At 37.0% G+C, this 20,547-nt stretch overlaps 2 protein-coding genes across 8 annotated transcripts; one reads left to right on the forward strand and one right to left on the reverse strand.

Annotated features, from left to right (window-relative positions):
- Window positions 1-1,143: 1,143 nt before the first annotated feature.
- On the reverse strand, window positions 1,144-14,165 carry LOC117422581 (protein sel-1 homolog 1-like). 5 transcript variants are annotated; one of them, XM_058991539.1, is made up of 22 exons: window positions 14,068-14,165; window positions 13,692-13,771; window positions 12,885-12,919; window positions 12,322-12,532; window positions 10,676-10,843; window positions 10,005-10,110; window positions 9,675-9,837; window positions 8,840-8,893; window positions 8,695-8,754; window positions 8,488-8,569; window positions 8,142-8,296; window positions 7,145-7,201; window positions 6,748-6,816; window positions 6,487-6,564; window positions 6,056-6,118; window positions 5,794-5,881; window positions 5,502-5,650; window positions 4,941-5,106; window positions 4,645-4,722; window positions 4,201-4,373; window positions 3,962-4,105; window positions 1,144-3,674 (listed from the first exon to the last, which is right to left on the reverse strand). In XM_058991539.1, exons 2-22 carry the CDS (start codon window positions 13,759-13,761, stop codon window positions 3,486-3,488), a joined length of 2,358 nt encoding a protein of 785 aa, XP_058847522.1. In that variant the 5' UTR covers window positions 13,762-13,771; window positions 14,068-14,165; the 3' UTR covers window positions 1,144-3,485. The 5 variants fall into 5 exon arrangements, with proteins under 5 accessions (XP_058847522.1, XP_058847523.1, XP_058847524.1 ...); XM_058991540.1 differs by having other exon boundaries at window positions 4,645-4,719; window positions 13,692-14,152; XM_058991541.1 differs by having other exon boundaries at window positions 3,977-4,105; window positions 13,692-14,151.
- A 1,424-nt stretch (window positions 14,166-15,589) lies between these two features.
- Window positions 15,590-19,115, forward strand: LOC117425382 (dr1-associated corepressor-like). 3 transcript variants are annotated; one of them, XM_058991545.1, is made up of 7 exons: window positions 15,590-15,875; window positions 16,397-16,486; window positions 16,906-16,999; window positions 17,611-17,748; window positions 18,223-18,349; window positions 18,451-18,533; window positions 18,672-19,115. In XM_058991545.1, exons 2-7 carry the CDS (start codon window positions 16,432-16,434, stop codon window positions 18,724-18,726), a joined length of 552 nt encoding a protein of 183 aa, XP_058847528.1. In that variant the 5' UTR covers window positions 15,590-15,875; window positions 16,397-16,431; the 3' UTR covers window positions 18,727-19,115. The 3 variants fall into 3 exon arrangements, with proteins under 3 accessions (XP_058847528.1, XP_058847526.1, XP_033898168.3); XM_058991543.1 differs by having other exon boundaries at window positions 15,593-15,875; window positions 16,414-16,486; XM_034042277.3 differs by having other exon boundaries at window positions 15,596-15,875; window positions 16,414-16,486; window positions 17,629-17,748.
- The last annotated feature ends 1,432 nt before the right edge of the window (window positions 19,116-20,547 follow it).

The following is a 20,547-nucleotide window of genomic DNA, read 5'->3' on the forward strand; positions in this document are numbered from 1 at the left end:
CATGACCTACATACACAGAATAGGACATATATTATTTTTCCAAGCATCTGAGTATCAGATTCGTAGATACTTAAAAATGCCTGACCTGAACCCTGTGAATGGAGCTGGATCTCTATAGTCCCTTCCTGATGCTTTGACATTTTTTTTTTCCCCCCCCCAATGAGAAAATGCTTCTATACCGAACAGACATTGCGCACAGTATTTGGCACCCAGACATAGTGGGATTAAAATCTACATTTATGGGCCAACAGATTTTCTGACAGATGAGTTGTAATGGTTTATAACAAGGCAAAGGACACCACCAAGAAGTAGCCAGAGTAACAAAGCACTAACCAATATACGAATTGATGTGTGAATAAATTGCTTAGTCAATGGCACAAAGAACAGAGATCAAAGCTGGAACCATGTGAAATGGCTTCAGTGTTCAGAATTTGTAGTTGCGATTTGTTTTCAAACACACCAACCCCTTGCTCTACAGTGTAACAAAGTATTGTACACTGATCAAAGGTGCAACTAACATACAAATATAAAGAAAAACATTGTTTCTTTAAATTATCACTTACAACTGCAGAAGACAATTTTGAAAGTGAGTGTTTGTGCTGTATATAAGTTAATCTAATATTAAGTATCAACTCTTCAATAAAAATCATATATACCTAGACTAACACAGTAAAAAAAAAAACTTGCACAATTTCTGATACAGTTTTTTATTTCAATTTCCTGATACAGTTACACTAAATACAAAATCCTTGCAAAATGTAATGTGTATTTTTAGTTTCATACCAGCTACTGGAGAACTTCAGGACTGGTCTATCTCTCACTGCCTTCCGCTGCCTTCTCAAGACCCACCTGTTTAGAATGCACTTGTAGTTCCCCTGATCTACCCCTACTATGCACTGGACTTGCCTGACCTAAGCACCATGTTACTGGATTCTCAGCTAAAGCACTATCCTTCACTTCATTACTATTATGTCATTGTACACACAATGTGTTTTAATCCTAAACTTGCTACTTCTTAGTTCATATTGTATTCTAGTAGCATTTGCACTTACTGTAAAATACACCATTTAAATATTGTTTTGGCCCTGTAATACCTGTAAGTCACCTTGGATAAAGGCATCTGACAAAATAATAATACAAACGTAAGGAAAAAAAGAAACCAACAGTTTAATTACATTTAATTCTGTATTTTGGTAATACAGCTTTTTCTCAAATTGCCATTCTGATATATTTAACTCCAGTCTGTACTCTACACCTTATTAACAACATTTGTACACAATGTTACACTGCAACAGCTGTTCTATTGATTTTATACATACAGATTTTATATTTACAAAATAGATTTCCTTTTTGTGTAACTAAACCCCTTAAAAACCAAACTCAAGATTTTAGTCTATTTGGGAATTTGTAGGCTGTCATGGGTTTGCTATAGAAATGTTGTGGGTAAAATAAAAATAAAAAAAAAGAAAGAAAGAAAGAAAGATGTTAAAGGGTTAAGTACTCCCAATGGACATAATTGGAGATGCAATTCTTCCAAGACCAATACTGTTCAATGCATGTTAGAACAGGAGAAAAACATGGAACATTTTAATACTAATTTTTTTTTTTTTTTTTTTTTTTAAATACACTCAAGTCTTAAGCTCAAGCTTTACATTTAATTGCTGTAAAATAAATAAAAATAAATAAATAATATGCAAACATCCCCATATGTCCATTACTAGTTAAACTCACTGAGAGGTTGGGAAAGGGGCGGTGATGACATTTCTTCAGAAAATGTCTCTACACACCCACCCACCCACACACACACACGCACACAGAACAAAGAGCTGATTACTGTATGAAACAATGGGCTCAATTCAAAAAGAAAAACATAAGTGATGTTGCAAAACAAGCAAGAAACAACTTTACCCTATATTAAACCTTCCTTCCTGGTTGTTTATTATCAGTAAATTGGATTTTTTAGATTACCAAGTGGTATTTTTTTTTTTTTTTTTTTTTTTTTTTACATTTTAACTAACTCAATCCTGTTAGCTTAAGATAGATTGTATCCATTCATTAATTATAGCAAGCTTTTCTTTAGTTAAGACATCTAATAGTTTGTTAAACTGTAAACTGCTACTTAGTTAATTAAACAAAAATCAAACCAGCATATCTTTTAATCTAGAAATAAAACAGCATAGGATTTTGCTGGGTACTAGAACTGCAACACTATGACTTGCACCAGTTTTCAAAAGATGCTCCCTGGGATTAAATTACAAATTCACTCAAAATGATAGATCAGTCATAACATCACACACATAGCATTCAAGATATGTCTGCAACACATACCAGATAGCTAGTTTCAGAAACCTGCTAATGTGGCCGAGGACAAATCCTACACATGGATTGGATGGTAAAGTCACACATCTGAAAGGCTGAACACATTTTCAGACAGTTTGGTTTTAGATTTTATTTAATTGTTTTATGAGGAACAGGGTGGAGAGCAAACACCTTTCATTTAGTGTTACTTGGCACAGTCGTGACTTCTTGAAGTTTAGGTTTCCTTATAAACCATTATTTGAGACTTATCTTTTCAGTAAACATGGGTTACCAGTAGATGAAAGAATATGGAACACTATTTTCCGATAAAATGATTTAATGTTAAGCAAACCATGATGTATTAAACGAATTTGCACTGTTCATTTATCTTTGAACAATTTAGTGGTGGATGCATTATAAAAAAAATTATAAATTCACCTAATGCGAGTATAATCTTGCAACCATGTTGATTATAGTGGTAACATTTCCATTAAAACACCTCTAAGGGGAATGTTCACAAGCCAGGTTACACAGGCAGCACTCTAGAAGGAATAGATTACTGGAAAAAAAAAAAAAACACTAATAAATTATGAGTCCCAATTGGCTACTCTAGTGACCTATCATTGATAAATGTGCCTGGTTGAACAATGAACAAATCCAATGTCTATCTCACATTTCAAAGACATGTTAAACAAGCCCGAACTTAAGACTTCAATGCAAAGTTTCCACAGGTCAGCAAAAAGGATCAACTGGGGTGACACAAATGAAAAGTCCTGTACACAAGATGCACTAACTGTATGTGTTCCTGAATACAAGGTTGAGCCTGCTAATGTATTGGAGAGACACCCCCTCCCACCCAATTAAAAACAAAAACAAAAAAAACATGTTGCAAATGAAGAAGCAATCCAACCCGCTCCACATTTATAGAAACATTTAACAGCTGTGTAACAGCATTATACAATCAGAAGCAGGATATCTGTCATAAGTGGAGGGGGGAGGTGTGTTCAGAACCCTATGTGCACAATTTCTGCAAAATGAAGGTTCAAGTCATGTTGGGATCCTTTTTATGCTGCTCCAAAAAGAGCCAGGACAGCCTCTGGATTTCTGTGCAATACAGGCTTTAGGGGAAGTCTGTTAGCCAGAAAGCCGTTATAATGGAGGGTCAGTGAGGAGGGAGGGCAATCCGCTTATTGCTCCGGCTCTTGCTGCTCTCCTTGGGGCCGCTGTGGGGCTGCAGGTCTGGGAACTCCCTGGTGCTGTCTCTGCCTATAAGCAATGACGGTCCCCAGGAGTAAGGCAATGATTGTCATGAGGTACAGGTCCCACTCTGGTCCCAGTAACTGGTCCAGGTCAATCTGTGACATAAGCTCCTGAGCCTGAAATAAACCCAAAGTGAAATTCAATTAAAGGAAGCAATAAGAAATGGGGAGAAAAAAGCACAATAACTAATTAACCTAAGGACTTCTGATACTGCTATTGTGCATTTTATGGCTTCCAACATATAAAAAGGTTTTCACTGGTATACATAAGTAACAACAAGAGCAATTAAAACAATCTTGAAATAACACTAATAGCATTGCTGCTTCTTGTTCTTTAATAATAAGCTTCCAAGAATACAAATTCTGAAAATGATTGAAGTGAAAGAAAAGCAGTGGGCACTTACATTCCTGACACTTACGTTCATTTCTTGTAGATACTGGAGGGAGTAGACCAGTCCAAGCTTGCAGAGTGCTAAAAACACAGGGACCTGCGCATCCGGACTAGCCTCAGCTGCCATGTCATAGAAGCGCTTTGCAAGGTGGATATCCTGAAACAGAAGGAAATATGGTTTCAATCAAGACTACGTCAAATAAAGAAGATTTAACACAGCCTAAGAGGGTGCTGCAGTCCTCCCTGCCTCACCTGCTTTATTCCCAGCCCTTTCTCATGCATGTAGCCCAGGTTGAACATGGCTTGGGCGTTATGTTGCTGCTCTGAAGCCAGTCTATAATGGATAACTGCTGTCTCATAGTCCACATCTGTACCATAGCCATAGAAATGGTAATCTCCCAGCTTGATTCTTGCCACTGTGTATCCTGTTTAGAGTATACAGAAAAATAAAATGTTTGGGGTTATGATCTCGACCGCGATCTTCAAACTCACCACAGCAGTTCAATGTTGAAAGCATGTCTAGTGCACTTTTCAAGGCTGCCAGATATCTAACAGGTTCATAGCTTAATGTTATGACGGATTGCTTGGATCACTGAAATGCAATCTTATTAATTTAAATGAGTCTGTATATATACACAATCCATGACCACAGCTCCACATCTTTCACCATTAAAATAGAAAAGCCCAAGTCCTCACCCTGGGCAGCGGCTCGGTTCCAGTGCAGGAGGGCTCTGGGGAACGTCTCATTTTCACTGAACAGTTTTGCTTCTCCTGCTTAAAACAGCAGACAAGGGAAAAAGACAAAGTTTACTGCCTGTAAATCACATGCATGTGAAATTAAATAAAGATCATTTAATGTATATATATATATAAACCTTAATACATGGCAAACCGTTAGCAGGAAGGTGAATATCTAAAATGTATGACTAAAGAAACTAAATGAGGTGTCCGAAGGCTCCACAAGTGTGTTGTTTCTTTGGGTTTTGGCTTACCTTGATCCAGTATGAAGGCCACATTGCTCTGTGCCACTTCATATCCTTGTTCAGCCAACAGAAGGTACTGCACCACAGCCAAGTCAGCTTCCCCTTCTTTGTAATGGCTGTAGGCTGTCATCATCCGTTCAGACCAGTGGCCCCGCTCACACACGTTCTTAAACAGCTTTTAAAAAAAAAAGGGGAAAAAAAGAAAAAAAAAATACAACTTGAAATTGTATTAAAGTAAAAGAATGCTGGTTAAATTTATATTTAAAAAAAAAGATAAAAAGGTGGTTCAACAATGTTTTTTTTTTCTTCCATTCCACAGAGAAGACAAAGGGCGCTCTCTAGTGTTTAACTAAATTATAGCAATTTATGATTTCTTAATTGTCATGAAAAATATCAAGCTAAATTCTTTTTTTTCAAAAACTGAAATTGACATGTTCATTTATTATTATTATTATTATTATTATTATAAATGGGAGGGTGCAACTATTTAACCATCTTATCACCAGGTCACGCATGTCATTAAAATATAGAACCACAAAACTGCAAATAAATCCTTGCTCTGCTGCTCACCTCTACGGCAGTATGGCAGGACCTCATCACACCCGTGCCAGTGGCATGCATCTGAGCCAGGTTGTAGAAGGCTAGGATATGCCCAGCCTGAGAAGCCAGGTTAAAGTACTTCAGCGCCTGCTTGTAGTCCCGCTTTACACCTATACCATCTGAAGGAACAAAAGAATTCAAGACATTTTAAAACACCAAATAAAATCTTAAAGGTATTCACAAACCTTTATTACATTTCTTACAGGGTACTGTTAAATATATTCTTGCTAACCTCCCCAAAGCCCTACAGAACATTTCTTACTGTAGTACATGGTTCCCAGTTGGAGCTGTCCATCCACCCAGCCCTGCTCGGCTGCTTTCTGAAAATACTTCAGTGCCATTTCATAATTCTGCAATAGAACATACAGCAGTGTGTGTGAACAAAACACAAACTTGAACACTGCATTTCAGATCAAATGGTCCAAGGGGAGCTTTTGTTAGTGAATTGTTTAAAAAAAAAAAAAATTGTTGGAAAGCACTTGAAACTTGAAACTTTAATGAATTTTAATGTATGCAATACACACCACTGGAACTCCCCTGCCATATAAATAAGCCATTCCCAGTCCACTCTGTCCAACCGGGTTACCCTGAGAACAAACACAAGGAAGGTTATTATATGCAAGGAGTTTGGATAATGTGATAAATGAGAAAATGGGTTTAGTGATTTAGTCAATTAATAAATCAGGAGGTGTCAATTGCCAGCCTAATAATGATAGCTTCAAGTCATATGTTATGTGGAATATATAATGTAAATCATTTTTTGAAGACGTCTTTTCGCAAGTTTTAAAACAATACTGTAAGTTCCCTTTCAACACTATAGAAAAATGATACAATGCATGTTACAAAGGGAACTGGGTGTCAATATTATATATCGTTTAACTTGGATGGGAGAGTCCTCATCTTTGTGAAGTGAATGAACACAATAGAGAACATGTTTTTTTTTTCCATTACTCACTAAGTCTGCTGCCTTCTTGAAGTACTGCATTGCAGTTTCATTGTTTTGAGGTAAAGAATCACTACCCTCAGAGTACATCTGAAAAAAGTCAGAAGTATACATACTGAATAGGAAAGGTAACAACAGATTATATTATACTGCAGTGTTTAAATCCAACTGTTTTTGAACAACAAACTATTCCAGCTTTTTATTCATGCAAGTATAAAAAGAGAAAGAAAAAAAGACAATTAGCTTGAAAAAACAGAACAAAGAATATGGTACCTTTCCCAAAAATGCCATAGCATGTGTATTTCCGGCATTAGCTGCTTGATTGAAGTACTCAAAGGCCCTCTTAAAAAAAATAAATAAAAAGAAATTACATAATAGAAGAAAAAAAGGTGGTCAAAGGCATTTTGTATGTTTCCTTTCATTATGAAACAGAAAAATGATTTCCTTTTTAATGTGCACCATTATTTTAACAAGTTTTCACACACTGTAAAAGAATGTATACATGTTATATATGAGCTGCGAAGGATACTCTCTCTAGTTTATTTTCATGCATCTCAGGCCCTGTCTGCAAGAAAGGAAGAACACTTGTGTGCACAGATATATCTTTCCAAATTGAAAAGTTAAGCAGAGGGTTTTGCTATGTAATCTCATAGAAAACGTTACATCATACCTCATGGTTTTGTTCCACACCACGACCTCCATGCAGATGCAACTGCCCAAGGCCAACCTGCACAAAATGGATAACAACTCACATGAAATCTCAAGGCACAGTTTTAAAAAGCATATACATGAATAATGCATCAAACACAAAGCCAGTACACTGGCAGTGTGGCAGCAGCAGCACTGTAAAATTACTGCCACAGATGTGCAAAATGTTATGATCACCACGACTGAACATGATGACCTAGTAAATCAAAGACTACAGCTCTGCATCAAGGTATGAACCCTATTTCACAAAGCTTCAGGTCTTCATCATTCTGAAACCAAAATGAAACATGGTCAAAGTGAAGGGTACCGTTTGACTGTGGAGTTTCTGTAACACTGAAAACATGAAGCGGGCATTGTGACAGGATAGCGCTGTGGACCCAAGCAAGAAGCTGCAGTTCAAGCGCTAAAGCTCACATTTATTGGACCCAAAAACAGTAAAACAAATAAATATGGCACGAGGGCCAAAATAAAAAGTTTGAAACAAAAGATTAAACAGTTGTAGGCTGGGCATTAGCCTTCACTATAAAGTTGCCCACAAAACACAGTTTCCCACAGTTACACTCCAACTAACTCCCTCCCCAGAAACAAAGGGTTTAGCTCTTCCTTTATACAGATGGCCACTCCGTAATTAGCACTCAATTACCTAATTGGGGACTGGCCACACCTGTGATTGTTGGCAGGGACAGAATTAACCCCATCCCTGTCAACCTTACATTCCCACACACATTTTATACAAGCAGGGCTTTTGCCCTGCCACAGGTAACTTAAATACTATATGCAATGGTAGCAGTTGAAACTGTGGTTAGAATATAAGAAATAAAGCAAATGACACTGTGGCCAAATACAATACTTCTTTTTTTAAACTTAAAACTTACGAAATGTCTTGTTACTTACTGTGCCTTTGAAATATAAAAAGTATACAAAGAGGACATTTTCTATTGTACTAGCTGCCTGCTTACCTGAGCTTGCACATCCCCCTTTTCAGCCAGAAACTGGTAGTATTGGATCAGATCCTCTTCCAGCATTCCACTGGCCACGCCAGGGTTCTCCACTTCATCCAGCAGGCGGATCCGCTGAACCACACTGCCTCCTGTCAGGGAGATGTCACTTGCCACTGTGGGAAGCATACACAAAGCAAAACCTTTTTAGAAGGATTCACTTCAGCAGAACCAGTTAGCTCCTGAGTAAGTGGCAAACCACTTTTGTGGATGTGATAAGAATTCTTAATTACAATCTATTACCACCCCCCTCCCCTCCAACAACAAGGCTAAAGAGACACAGTTACTTAAGCAATATGCTGCTTACCATGGTTCGCTACAAGTCGATAGTGTGTCAAAGCAGATTCACAGCTCTGAGGGACTCCTATTCCACCCCAGTACCTGTATCCCTGAAGAAGTGGCAGAATTAATAATCTTCAACACTGAATTGAATTGCAGGTAGGCAAGCCAACAGTTCCAAACGATAACTTGATACTAAAATCAGGGACATCTAAAACCTGGTGTTTTAACTTACCAGGATCATGTGGGCTATCAAGTTCCCTCCAAGTGCCCCAAAGGTGTAATAGACCAATGCCTGCCAAAAAGCAAAGACAGATCAAGCATGTGCTATAAAATGGTTTATATTTACATTTATAAAGAAGTATTCAATGCACATATACCTTAGCTTGACTTGAGTTAACTCCTAGACCAACAGCATGGAGGAATCCAAGCCCCTGATGAAACAAGACAATTAAAAAGTCTTGGTGATTTGGCCATCATATCAAATCTCAGTCAAATTTCAGTCTTTCAAAACATCTCCATCATCTCATCAAATGTTTAATGTTGTTGAAGCTGACACCCTGGGTTCCTTCAAGAAGCTGCTTGATGAGATTCTGGGATCAATAAGCTACTAACAACCAAATGAGCAAGATGGGCCGACTGGTCTCCTCTCGTTTGTAAACTTTCTTATATTATGTTACAAAATAAAATGAGCACTGACATTTCAAGTACTGTACAGGAAGTGTGCTATCATTTTTAAACATCTACAAGTCCACTTTAATCTTATGACAATGAAAAAGGACCTTTAAGGATTTGAAAGCTTGGTTCCTATTCAAATAGGAGGGGCACATTTTCTGAACGGAATAAATCAATTAGAAGAGTATAATCCATCAAGAAACTGCTTAGTACAATAATTAACCTGCTTTCCATTTTTTCCTCTTTACTTTCATAAAATTTGCCCTCTCACACATAGGTATATACGCCCCATTGTGTTTTCTACTTGTATTACTTAAATAATGTAAGGCTTCATTTCCTTTTTTTTTCCCTGTAAAGTGTTGTTTTTTCTCTGGGCCAATATGATGAACAGAATAAACATTTCCTTTTATGAACAAATTATTTACATTAAAAATGACTGAGCTGACTAAAGATGTCAAAAATGAGTTGAATATTATGGAGTAATCCAGCAAGGCTTACCATTACTAACACATTCGATTTAAGTTAAAGTTAGTTACATACCGTTTGAGCTTTGGGAGACCCCTCAATCAGCAGCTTCTCAAAGAGTTCCCTGGCCTGATGGGTATTCTGTGTCATATAATCTCCAAACAGCATTGCATATGCCACTTTCTCCATTGCCTTGGTGTGACCCATCTCTGCAGCTTTCATCAGAATACTGTATCCCCTGCAGAAAAAAAAAAATGACACAAAATACATACTCGTACAGAAGCAAGCTAAACTCTTGGTAAATGTTGCAAACGTAATTCCATTTGGTGTCAAATTTAATATGTGTGTGTGTGTGAATGTATTTCAATTGGAAAGCGTATGACTAAACAGTGAGAAGATGCTTACTCTTTCTTTTGGCTGGTCTTGCTTGTTCCATTAATGATCTTTATTGCTGTCTGGTAAAGGTCCTCAGCCTCTTGAGCCTGGCGTCTCTGCTTAGCCTGGTCTTCAGCTGATAGGAAAAGAAAGCCCATGAAACGGGAAGACTTTCCACCAGGATTTGAAAACAGAACATGGTGGAAGCACTGTATTTAAAGTATTATTCCTGGTATTCAATTCTAGCCCATACCGTCTGGCAATGGCACCTCAAATTGCACTCAGCTGAGTGCAATACAGACAGGTGTGACATACTTTTAGTCTTTTTTTCTGTTATAAAATATACTGTACCCAGACTGCCTGCACTGTACCACATTTTTCCCCCCACTGTCTGACCGGTTATCCTTTTTTGAACAACTTGTAAACTTGTTAAAGGAATTATGCAACAAGCAATGGATATGTTAAAAAGATCTATACCCGTGGTTAAATCAATGTGGCAATAAAATGATTAATTTTATACAGATGTAATTCTACAGAGGGGATCAGACTTGTATTTATTGATGCATTTATACAATACACTTTTACGTTGCAGTATATTTCAGTGTTTTGTTCACTGTCTTCAAGGCTCAGGCACAGAGATTTGTCAATCTGTTTAGTATAAACTTGGCATAGCATGTCGCCACCACTAAAAAACATTTTACTTTCACAGAATCCCCATTTCTTGTCTCTGTCGTAGTCGTAGGTAGTTGAACACCAGAGCCTGCCATCTCCTCGTCCCTCTGTGGTACACACTGTGAACTCTTTACCCAGGAACAAATAGGGAAAGAAGCAGGGCTCGCCATCAGCTGTGCCCCCAACCACTCTCTGCACTGCAAGGACAGAGATAAGAGGTAAAGACAGTGTCCCTGCTTTGGGGATGAAGTGCAGTAACAAGGGGAGGGGAATGGAATGCTTAGCTCATACACAGAAGCCTGACCAGCTTGGCTAAGGGAAATGCTTTTTAAGCTCCTCTGGTTGCGCACTAGCTTAGTAGCCAGAAGGTTGCGTGTTCAAATCCCAAGATCCTCAATAACGTTGGCATATTTATTTCAGCACATCTTCAAGGACCAGCAACCATTCCAAAAGCAGTAGTTCACAGCACAGCACCTGGAAAGCTGGCAAAATCACGCATAAGGCAACAGACAACAATGTTTCCCAGCCACTCGGTCAAAAAAATTAACAGATGTAGTTTTCCCAAGATAGCAAACAGTAGAGGCCCAGTTCTTGTTTGCTTGCATTATCAATGTAAATTATTTCAGCTAAATATGGGCAGCAGTGTGGAGTAGTGGTTAGGGCTCTGGACTCTTGACCGGAGGGTCATGGGTTCAATCCTCAGTGGGGGACACTGCTGTTGTACCCTTGAGCAAGGTACTTTACCTAGATTGCTCCAGTAAAAACCCAACTGTATAAATGGGTAATTGTATGTAAAAATAATGTGATATCTGTATAATGTGAAATAATGTATAACGTGATATCTTGTAACGATTGTAAGTCGCCCTGGATAAGGGTGTCTGCTAAGAAATATTCAACAGCACATAGTTTAAATAATATTAAAATATTTATTTCCCTTTTTGTGCTACTTGAGTGCTGTTGTTCAAATAAAACAGCACTCAATGATTGCAAATATCACACAAAGGCAAGGGTGAGTTACTTGATTTAAAATATAAAAAGGCCATCATATAATCCTCCTAAATTGCACTATGTTCATTATTCCTTTTAATACCGTATATTACAGACAAAGCCTATGTATCACAACTGAGAGAAATGCAGCCTTACACTGGCGCTCTCATCACAACAAAAACATTTAATTTTGTTTCTAGGAAAATGAAACCTTGAAACACTACAGTCACTCAGCAGGCAACAGGTGTGCAGAAAATGACAGAAATTTGCATTCTGCAATCCCTGAACCTATCTGAAAGTAGAAACAGGAGTTTTGTGCCGCAATAGCAGAATACGCCATAATGCCAACAGCTGCCTTTACAAAGACAGGCATATAAAAGGACGTGTTTTAAAGCAGTCTCTAATCATAGAAGATTTATTTTTAAAGCTAATAAGAGTTGAGCTTGGCTTGTTTACAGATGGCCCAGCTAGCTAACTTTAAAACAGATTTTTAAGACCTGAGGCTTTAATGTTGAAATTGATCCAAAGTGTAAAGTACACTCTATCCAAAAACTGAACCAAATATACTGTTAATACTTCAGGTTTGGGAATCTTGTTAAAAGACTGATCTTTTTGGCAAATAAAGGTACTGCACACCCACTAGACACTGTTTGGAGAAACTAAAGTTAAAGACGTCTTAGATATTTACATGCTTTCTGTTTTTCTTCAGCATCCACAGGCTCAGTGGGCAGGTCTTCAGTACCAGTCACATCTAATAAACTTGGTTCCTCAGAGCTGCCCTCACCACCCCCTTCCGAATCCTGAGACACTTCTTCTCTGGGAAAATGCGTCTGCTCCACAACCATCCGGGCTCCAGTGGGAACCTCTTCCTCTTCAGTGTTTGGACTGTGGAATGATGTCTAAGATCAATCAATTCATATAAAAAAAGAAAAAAAAGAAAAAAAAATGTTAGCATGCCAACTGTTCACAGATTTACAAAGAGCAAGTGTCCAGTTCGAATAACTAATTAAAGGGCCCAGTTTGATTAACTTTTACCTTAGAAAAAAGATATGAAAATAAATTTTGCTGAAATTATGGAAAATATTTTCTTCTCCATAAAGAGGATCTTTAACTGCAGCTCTGTGTAATTCCTATTGGGATAATGGGATTTAAGGTGGCAACTAATATTTCTAATTTGCTGCAGAAAGTGTCTATTTTTGATCTGCCAACCTATTATTCCTTGGTAATGTATATATGTGGTTTTTATCTTACCTTGCCTTCAGGAGAATCATTTATCTCTTCCAAATCTGCACAAGAAAACAGATACATAAATAAACTGCCACTCAATAGTAAGCTACACAAATTAATTATAAGGCCACCAATCAAACAAAATCAGATTAAACATTTCAATCATAAGATGCAAGAAACGCCTCAATCACAATAGGAAAACTGGCATTCAAACTGTTTATAACAAAACTATAGATAGCCCCTTCCTGTCATGCTTTCTGTAAGCAGAGTAAACCCATGAGTGACATGACCATCTAGGCCCCAGGGCCTGAAGGGGATAAGGGTTCAAGATATGACGTTGATTATAGTCTGCAAACGTGTCTAGTTATCGATTGCAGTGTATACTTGAAAAAATACAGTTTTTAATTATGTACAGGGTAGGATTTCTATTTATTTTATATGTTAGAAAATAAAACTCGCATTGCGGTTACCTTTATTGTTATTATTTTAATAAGAGCAGCCCACTGTTATCAACTCGTTTATTAAGCTTAAACTATTGCTAGTGCCAACAATTTATTGTTCGATATGCACCAAATCTTTTTATTCACATTTTATGCATTTATAATATTTAAACATATTTTTGGTGACCACAGATTCGTAGAGTGTACCCTCTCTGGCTACATTTAATTAAAACACTACGTAAATACACAAGTACAACAAACAGCACGCCGCAAGTAATCAGGCAACGTGTTCGTTACAACACTTTTCTAGAATATGCTGTTCATTTGTTTGATTGCGTGTCAGTCTCTTAAACACTAACGTATTTATGCAATTAATAATATGCACACTTACCAGCTGTCACTCCTTGTGAAACTCCCACCACCAACAATGTAAACAGCAGCCACTTCCTTCTGGTCATCATCTTAATACAACTTCATCAAAAATAAGTACACAGAAAGCAATGTAAACCTTACTAAAATCAAAATTAGTTTTAACTTCCCGCTCCACTAGTAAAAAAAAAAACTGTTCGAAACTGAATTACAGGATTTGTACACAGTGACACTGCGCTTGCAAATCAGTCTCCACAAGATTCACCAACCAGTCTTTCTTTCTACACTTAGCGATTGCCGTTCGATCTTTGTTTGAAATCAACCCGTTCGTACTTTAGGGCATGTTTCCCTTTGTTAATATGTAAATAATATCCCTGGCAATAACATAATCATCTTACTTGGAGCTTTAAATTCCTCATTTCCTTAGGAAAGACCCCATAACCCTCGGAAGACACTTCCTGCCCGTTGTCGTTAAACCAATCACAGCCCGAGATAAGAGGCTCTAGCCAATAATTGCCCATAGAGTTCAACTCTGCCCAATAGAATTTGCACACACAATATTTTTTTTTTCTTCTACCTGTACTGAAAAACAATTGGCTACAAAATCGGCATACATGGCTCGTTCCCACTGGTTCTCAGAATATTATCAGGCACCAACATTCACCAACAGAGAGCCAGCGAGAGAGGTTAGATGAGGTGATTTTAATTTAGTTTACGTAAATATATGGCATTGAAAAATGTCGCGGCTCAATCCAGATTGCATCCAGACAGACTACTGTATTAAGGCCAACTCTTTGTATCAGTCATTTTACAAAGCTGCTGTTTTGAGCCTTACACTTTAAATTTATGAACACTGCTGGCAAAATGTAACAGTGAACTGGACCCCTCACCCAGCGTGGCTATCCTACTGAGGTCATGTGACTTTTAGGTTTCTGCATGATACCAGGACAGCACACTTTGAGTTATTGGCGTCATGTGAGATAGACAGCATTCTAAGATTTCCTCAGTTAAATTCCATTATCACAGTTGTAATAATAATTTAGTGGCCACAGACATTGTTAAGAATACATGTAGTCACTCTGAAAAGTCCCTTCTCTGTTGCAATTCGAGGCTCTATTCATTTAGTAATTATCACTGCACACTGTCACATCAAATCATTGTGTGGAATCCCTGGCTGATGAGGAACGCTAGGCCATCATCTTCTATCATCCTCAGATGTTATGGCAGATGTTTCTAATTTTCTATCTGATATCATTAACATGTTTCACGTGCACAATACTGCCAGGGCTACACTGGTTTAACTCAGGAGTCTGTATTGTTATTGTTCTAATCTAGAGGGACTGTGACTGACCATTGATAAATACTGTCAAATTCCTTCTTGGAGGTTGGGGGTATTTATTTGCAAATGTAATTTCTCCAGAGTCCACAATGACCCATATTGGCATAATTGTTCCTTGTTAAAATCTTAAAATTTGTTTAATCTCCAATATAGATGTAGCTGTCAAACAATAAACCGCTATTACCCTATTGTCGTTTTCATCATGACAGGAACTCAAGACAGCTTCTATATAGTATATTTAGTTATTTAATTACATGAAACAATTTCGTTATCCTGCTTAGTTATATTGATTTATACCATTAAAATATCCATTATATTTCATTATTATGCTGCTGCCCAGTTAGGCATTTTGTAATTTAACAATTAGATTTTATTTTTTTTAAGTGCTGTACTGTATTTATTAAGGAAACGAGAAGGCACGCTTTGGTTTTGCTTCGGTTAATTGGTTAATTTACTAATACTTGTGGGATTCGGTTTCTAAGCAACCAAAAAACGGTCAAACTTGTTAAACATAAAACAAAGTTTACAACGACGATGTATATCAGATTTATGTTCTTATTCCCCCAGCGCATTGTAAATAAATAAATAAATAAATAAATAAAAACACCAATTATGTACGCTACAGGTACAACGTGTAAACCTTAACGATATATTTTTAGAGAGAAAACAAGTGTGAGGTATTTTAGAAATCCTGTTAGTGTTTTTAAACCCTACCCCTTAACTTCCTGTGCAAAATAAACAAATGGAGGTGGAAACGAGGGACCAGGAGAATACCCAAACATGTACTCGTACTCGTACTCGTACTCAGGATTTAAAAAAAACAAAATGCCTGGAAGAAAAAGAAAATACAACACAAGGTTTCCTCCCGTAAGTATGACGTTAGGTTTGTTGCAGCGTATAGTGAATAACGAATTCTTGTGAAAAAATAAAACAAAGCAAGGTGCACCTTGCAGGGATTGGACAGGTGGCTTCGTTTCGATGCAATGGACACATATGCAGCCCAATAGTGTTACACAGTAATATCCAGGTTGCTGTACATTAATTGCAAGTCTTTACGCAGGCGTAAACCGATCATAAGATCTTTCTCATGGTCACCTGGTTTGACATTTTAACAGCACCACTAAGTGAATGTTTTGAGGTCTGGAGAACTTCAGCATTTTGTGTAGTGCCTTATACTAAAATAGTTACACTATTTTTGTATTGTTTGAATATCCAGTGTATAACATTGTACTGTTGTAAATATGTAGCCTACCTACAGTATTTTAACACAAAATTACGTCATAGGACTGTGAGTAAGCCTCTCCTTATTGCTAAAACTATACATGGAAGAATTTAGGAAGACAAATATGTTTTTTACTGAGAGGTTTTTGCTTTATAAATTTCTACAGCTTTTTTTTCATAACAGTCTCGTATCAAGAAAATAATGCAAAAAGATAAAGAAGTGGGTAAGGTTGCAGCTGCTGTACCTGTTATTATATGTATCCTTTGCTTGAAAAGAAAGATCTTACAGTTACATAGTGAGTCACCAGAATATTGTATTCATGTTTTAGTTGAAGGCTTCAGATACTCAATCAATAATTCACCATTTCTTGTTCATTAAATAGTTAATTGACTTAAAAATGACAATGTAGTCTTGTTACAAAGTTTTGATCCTAAGCACTGACACAAGAATTGTGGTTGACCCTGACTAGCACTGATTTGTAATAATACTTTAAATATAGTCCAAAATTAGTGGTGATCTGGGCCTTGGTATGACTTCCTTTCACAGACACCCAATGCACCCTTTCACCAGTAGGTCATTGGTTCAACTCATTGGCCATTTAGCTTCACTCAGCAGGTTTTAAGGGGAGAGGGTTCCACTGCTCTCTCGGTTGCTTGTCCTTGACCCTGGGTTCAGCCAGAGCTCTGGAGATGTTTCTGAAGTCTCTTCTGACACAGACCAGTCAAATCACCCAGTCCAAACACACCAGAACCATGACCCAGGCGCACTTGTAAGTAATTTATTCTGATCACGCATTTCCACCTGGATCCATTTGCAGGCTGTGAAAGAGGACCGGTAACTGTTTCTCACACAACCCAGAGTGGAATGGAAATAAAACATCATTCAAATCTGTTTAACAGCTTTTAATCTACCATTATTATTGGCTGAACAGTATAAATGTTTTTAATTGTATGCATGTAAGTAACCATCTACCTGGTTAAATAAAGAAATAGCAAAGAATAATCAAAATGCTTGTTGCCATGTTATCTACCAGGACTGTATTTTTGGAGCAAATCAAATTGGAGTAATTTATGTTTTTGACCATAAAGGAAGTTGTTCATGTCCCAAAGGGTAACTTATTTCTAGAAATCAAAGGTACATATCAATATCTTGAACAAAAGTTATTGTATTTCTTGCTCTTATTGTATTACTTGTATTGTAACACTTAATGTATTTGCTTACGATTGTAAGTCGCCCTGGATAAGGGCGTCTGCTAAGAAATAAATAATAATAATTTTCAGGTTGTTGGGTTTTTTTGCACTTTTTTGGTGTGAAAACAAACACTTGGTAAATTGTCAAGCTCAAGTTAGTGACATGAATTAACAGTTGAATTTTGTGAAGCATGTTTTGTGATTCTAGGAGGCAGTGTATTAACACAGAGAAGCACTTTGATTTCCTGAAGGATCTGGCAGCTCAGTTACCAGCTCTCCGGCCCTCCCAGGAACAGGGCTTAGCCAAGGGAGTCTGGACAAGTCACAGGTGCGTGGATGACTAACTGCAGTTAACAGATGCCTCTCTTATTTAATCAAAATATTTAATTTACACCTTTGTAGAAATATCAAGACTGCTGAAAACTGAAACTACTCAGCTTAAGTTGTTTGATTGTGTTGTGTTTTTTTTTTTTTTTTAAGTAAACTCAGTACTTTGCCATACTTCCACGTATGATCTGTGTTTGGTGGTGGATATTTACATGGAGTTTCTTTCTGAAGCACTATAAAATGTTGTCTTTGAAAAGTCCAGAGAAATCTCCAGCATATTCTTTCTCTCTGCGTTGACTATTGTCACAACACCCCCACATGTAAATATCCAAGCATTAAGTGAGGTGTAAAACGTATAAAAATAACAGATTACCTTAAAATAAGGCAGGCAAACTAAGAGATGGAATATATGGAGTCAATGTATTGCTTTGTCCCCTTTTAATGTCAGCTTATTTTGATTCTCATGCTGGAAAAGGTGGCAGGATCTGGGACAGAAAGCCAAACGTGGTCCAACATGGAAAGTGCCATCAAAAAAGGTTGGGGAATCTCAGATTGTTACTAGCCAAATGCAAGATTCCATGGAAACTCAGCCAGATTCTGATGTAAGCCTCAATGTCTGTCTCTCTGTCAGCCACAGCACTTTTTTTTTGTTCTCCTGTATCCAGTTTAAAATCCAGTTTGCTGTTTTGTTGATGTTGTGCAGGACTCTGAACCAGAGCTAGTAATTTGCCTGGATAAACGTGAGTCTCCATCTCACATCAGTAGGTGGAACACACATTCTGGACGGTAAGCAATGCAAGCATTTAATAATTATAATGGTAATAAATCACAAATGTGTATATTTTACAGTGAGTCCATGTTTTACGGTACTATATTTTCCCAGTAATAAGTTCTTTCTCCTCAAAAAAAAATGTCATCTTGCAGGTCAAGATCCAGCTATTTCAACAGTTCTTGTACCCATGAGATCTTATCAAAATAATCAACAAAGACGGCTGACACTAAAAGCTACTGGATTGTCAACTTTTAAAAATATATATAAATATGTATAAATACAGATTTTTGCATATATAGATCTTTATTTTGATATTTAAAGTTTTATCTTAATAATGTTAATGTAAACAATTTAAAAAATATGAATTAATAAGCTCCCACAGATTAAGGAGGCAAAAATTGTCAAGGACTGTTTCTCTTCACCACGCTACAGTGGACCCAGCAGGCCAGGTGCTCGTTTAGCTCAATGGCTTTTCTGTTCAGGGCTTGTAGCTTGCAGCTTGCTGACATCTGCTCACCCACTGACTGTTTTGGGAATTGGGGTAAAATTATTGGACACACTAAATTTATTAAAAAAAAAAAAAAAAACATAGAAAAGGAATCTTGTTTTTGGATGACTTTGGAGTAGGTTTTGAAGTTGTGATTGGCCTTCCCTAAAGTGTAATGTGACTACGCCTATGCTGAGCGACAATAGAATGAAAGTTTTAAAGGCCTTATTTATTTTGAAAAACAGTTGTGGCGTTATATATATAATTTATTTAGTTATTTTTTATGTTTTCTTTTTTGGCTAAATGTGAATATTCGTGGGCTGTGAGACATTAATATTAAGTTGTTTAGTTTTGCTTTCCTTAGATTTGAGGGGTGTGCAAATTATAAAATCCAGAATGGATCCCTCTTTTGTACAGAACCAATTTGCAAGCATTCATTGGATTAGAGAATATTAAAAAGTGATGTTATAATATAAACAATTTTATTCTGGCACTGACAAGTTTAGTTAATGTATAAAACACTTGAGATAAAACTGATGTTACTATGTTGTGAGGAGTATGTTGTTGGTCATTCACCGCATAACACTATGTGCAACATTTAAAAAGCATCTTCAGATGTTCTTTAATTTCTGTTTTACATCTCCCTTACTATTTGTAATGGTATTTGCAATCACCTGAGTGGCTATGTTGTTCCAATATTAATTTTTCTCTAAATATGCCTTTACCTTGCTTTGATCTGGTTTAAGCCTGTCCAGAGAATCCTAAGTGTCAGGCTTCCTCATGCCATCCAAGTCGTCTGACAATGTGTTATTTCAACTCTGCCAGCCCCCCAGCTCCATTTCGGAGCAAGAGACCCCTGAACCACGCAGAAGAATTGCAAACAACATGAAATAGTCAGGGTACTGTAAATTTAAATAAGCTTGGAAACTACTTGATCTTCAAATGAATAGTGCTGGGTTGAAGGTCAACAGTACAAGCACATAAGTTAATTTAAATAAAAATGAAACGAAAATTGCAGTAAACTGCTTTTTCAGTCATTACCAATTAAATAAACCAATACAACATCAATACTGCCCAGGTAAAGCAGCGCTGTCATGGATGTGGTACTGTTTTTTTGTTTATCTTGTAAGTTTTAAAATTTTAGAGCAAGTTGAAATCAAAGTGCCTTAACCATGTTCTGTACTTCGTCTCAGCTAGCAGAAAAACTACTCCCATTAAAAATGTAAATCTGTATAAATGTATATAGAAGAAAATCTGTTAAACTGTAAAAGATAAATGCCTGTGAAGATGACATGCGTTATTTTTTTCAAGCTGTATTGCTTAATGTTGCCTGCCCAAGATTGCAGAATAAATATTGTCATTTTCTAGAAAATACAATGCTTTTGACTGCATTCCTCTATGTACAAAGACCCTTGCTTGATTTGTTTCTAAAGTGACAAGCACAAACACATCCACCCCTGTATGTTCTGTAGCACCGGGGATATTTAAGTTAAAACAATAATACTGTAAAATTAATACTTTGCATCATTTATAGGTTTACC

Source organism: Acipenser ruthenus, chromosome 18, assembly GCF_902713425.1.
Source record: "Acipenser ruthenus chromosome 18, fAciRut3.2 maternal haplotype, whole genome shotgun sequence".
NCBI classification, from domain to species: domain Eukaryota; kingdom Metazoa; phylum Chordata; class Actinopteri; order Acipenseriformes; family Acipenseridae; genus Acipenser; species Acipenser ruthenus.

Excerpts from the sequence above, each read along its gene's own strand:
- LOC117425382 (XM_058991543.1), top strand. The coding sequence starts at position 15,789 with ATGTACTCGTACTCGTACTCGTACTCAGGATTTAAAAAAAACAAAATG. Across the intron at positions 15,876-16,413 it reads ACAACACAAGGTTTCCTCCC|TCTCGTATCAAGAAAATAAT; the intron begins GTAAGTATGACG and ends TTTTCATAACAG. Across the intron at positions 16,487-16,905 it reads TGCTGTACCTGTTATTATAT|CCAGAGCTCTGGAGATGTTT; the intron begins GTATCCTTTGCT and ends CCCTGGGTTCAG.
- LOC117422581 (XM_058991539.1), bottom strand. The coding sequence starts at position 13,761 with ATGATGACCAGAAGGAAGTGGCTGCTGTTTACATTGTTGGTGGTGGGA. Across the intron at positions 8,755-8,839 it reads TTAACTCAAGTCAAGCTAAG|GCATTGGTCTATTACACCTT; the intron begins GTATATGTGCAT and ends GCTTTTTGGCAG. Across the intron at positions 8,297-8,487 it reads TCGACTTGTAGCGAACCATG|TGGCAAGTGACATCTCCCTG; the intron begins GTAAGCAGCATA and ends TGCTTCCCACAG.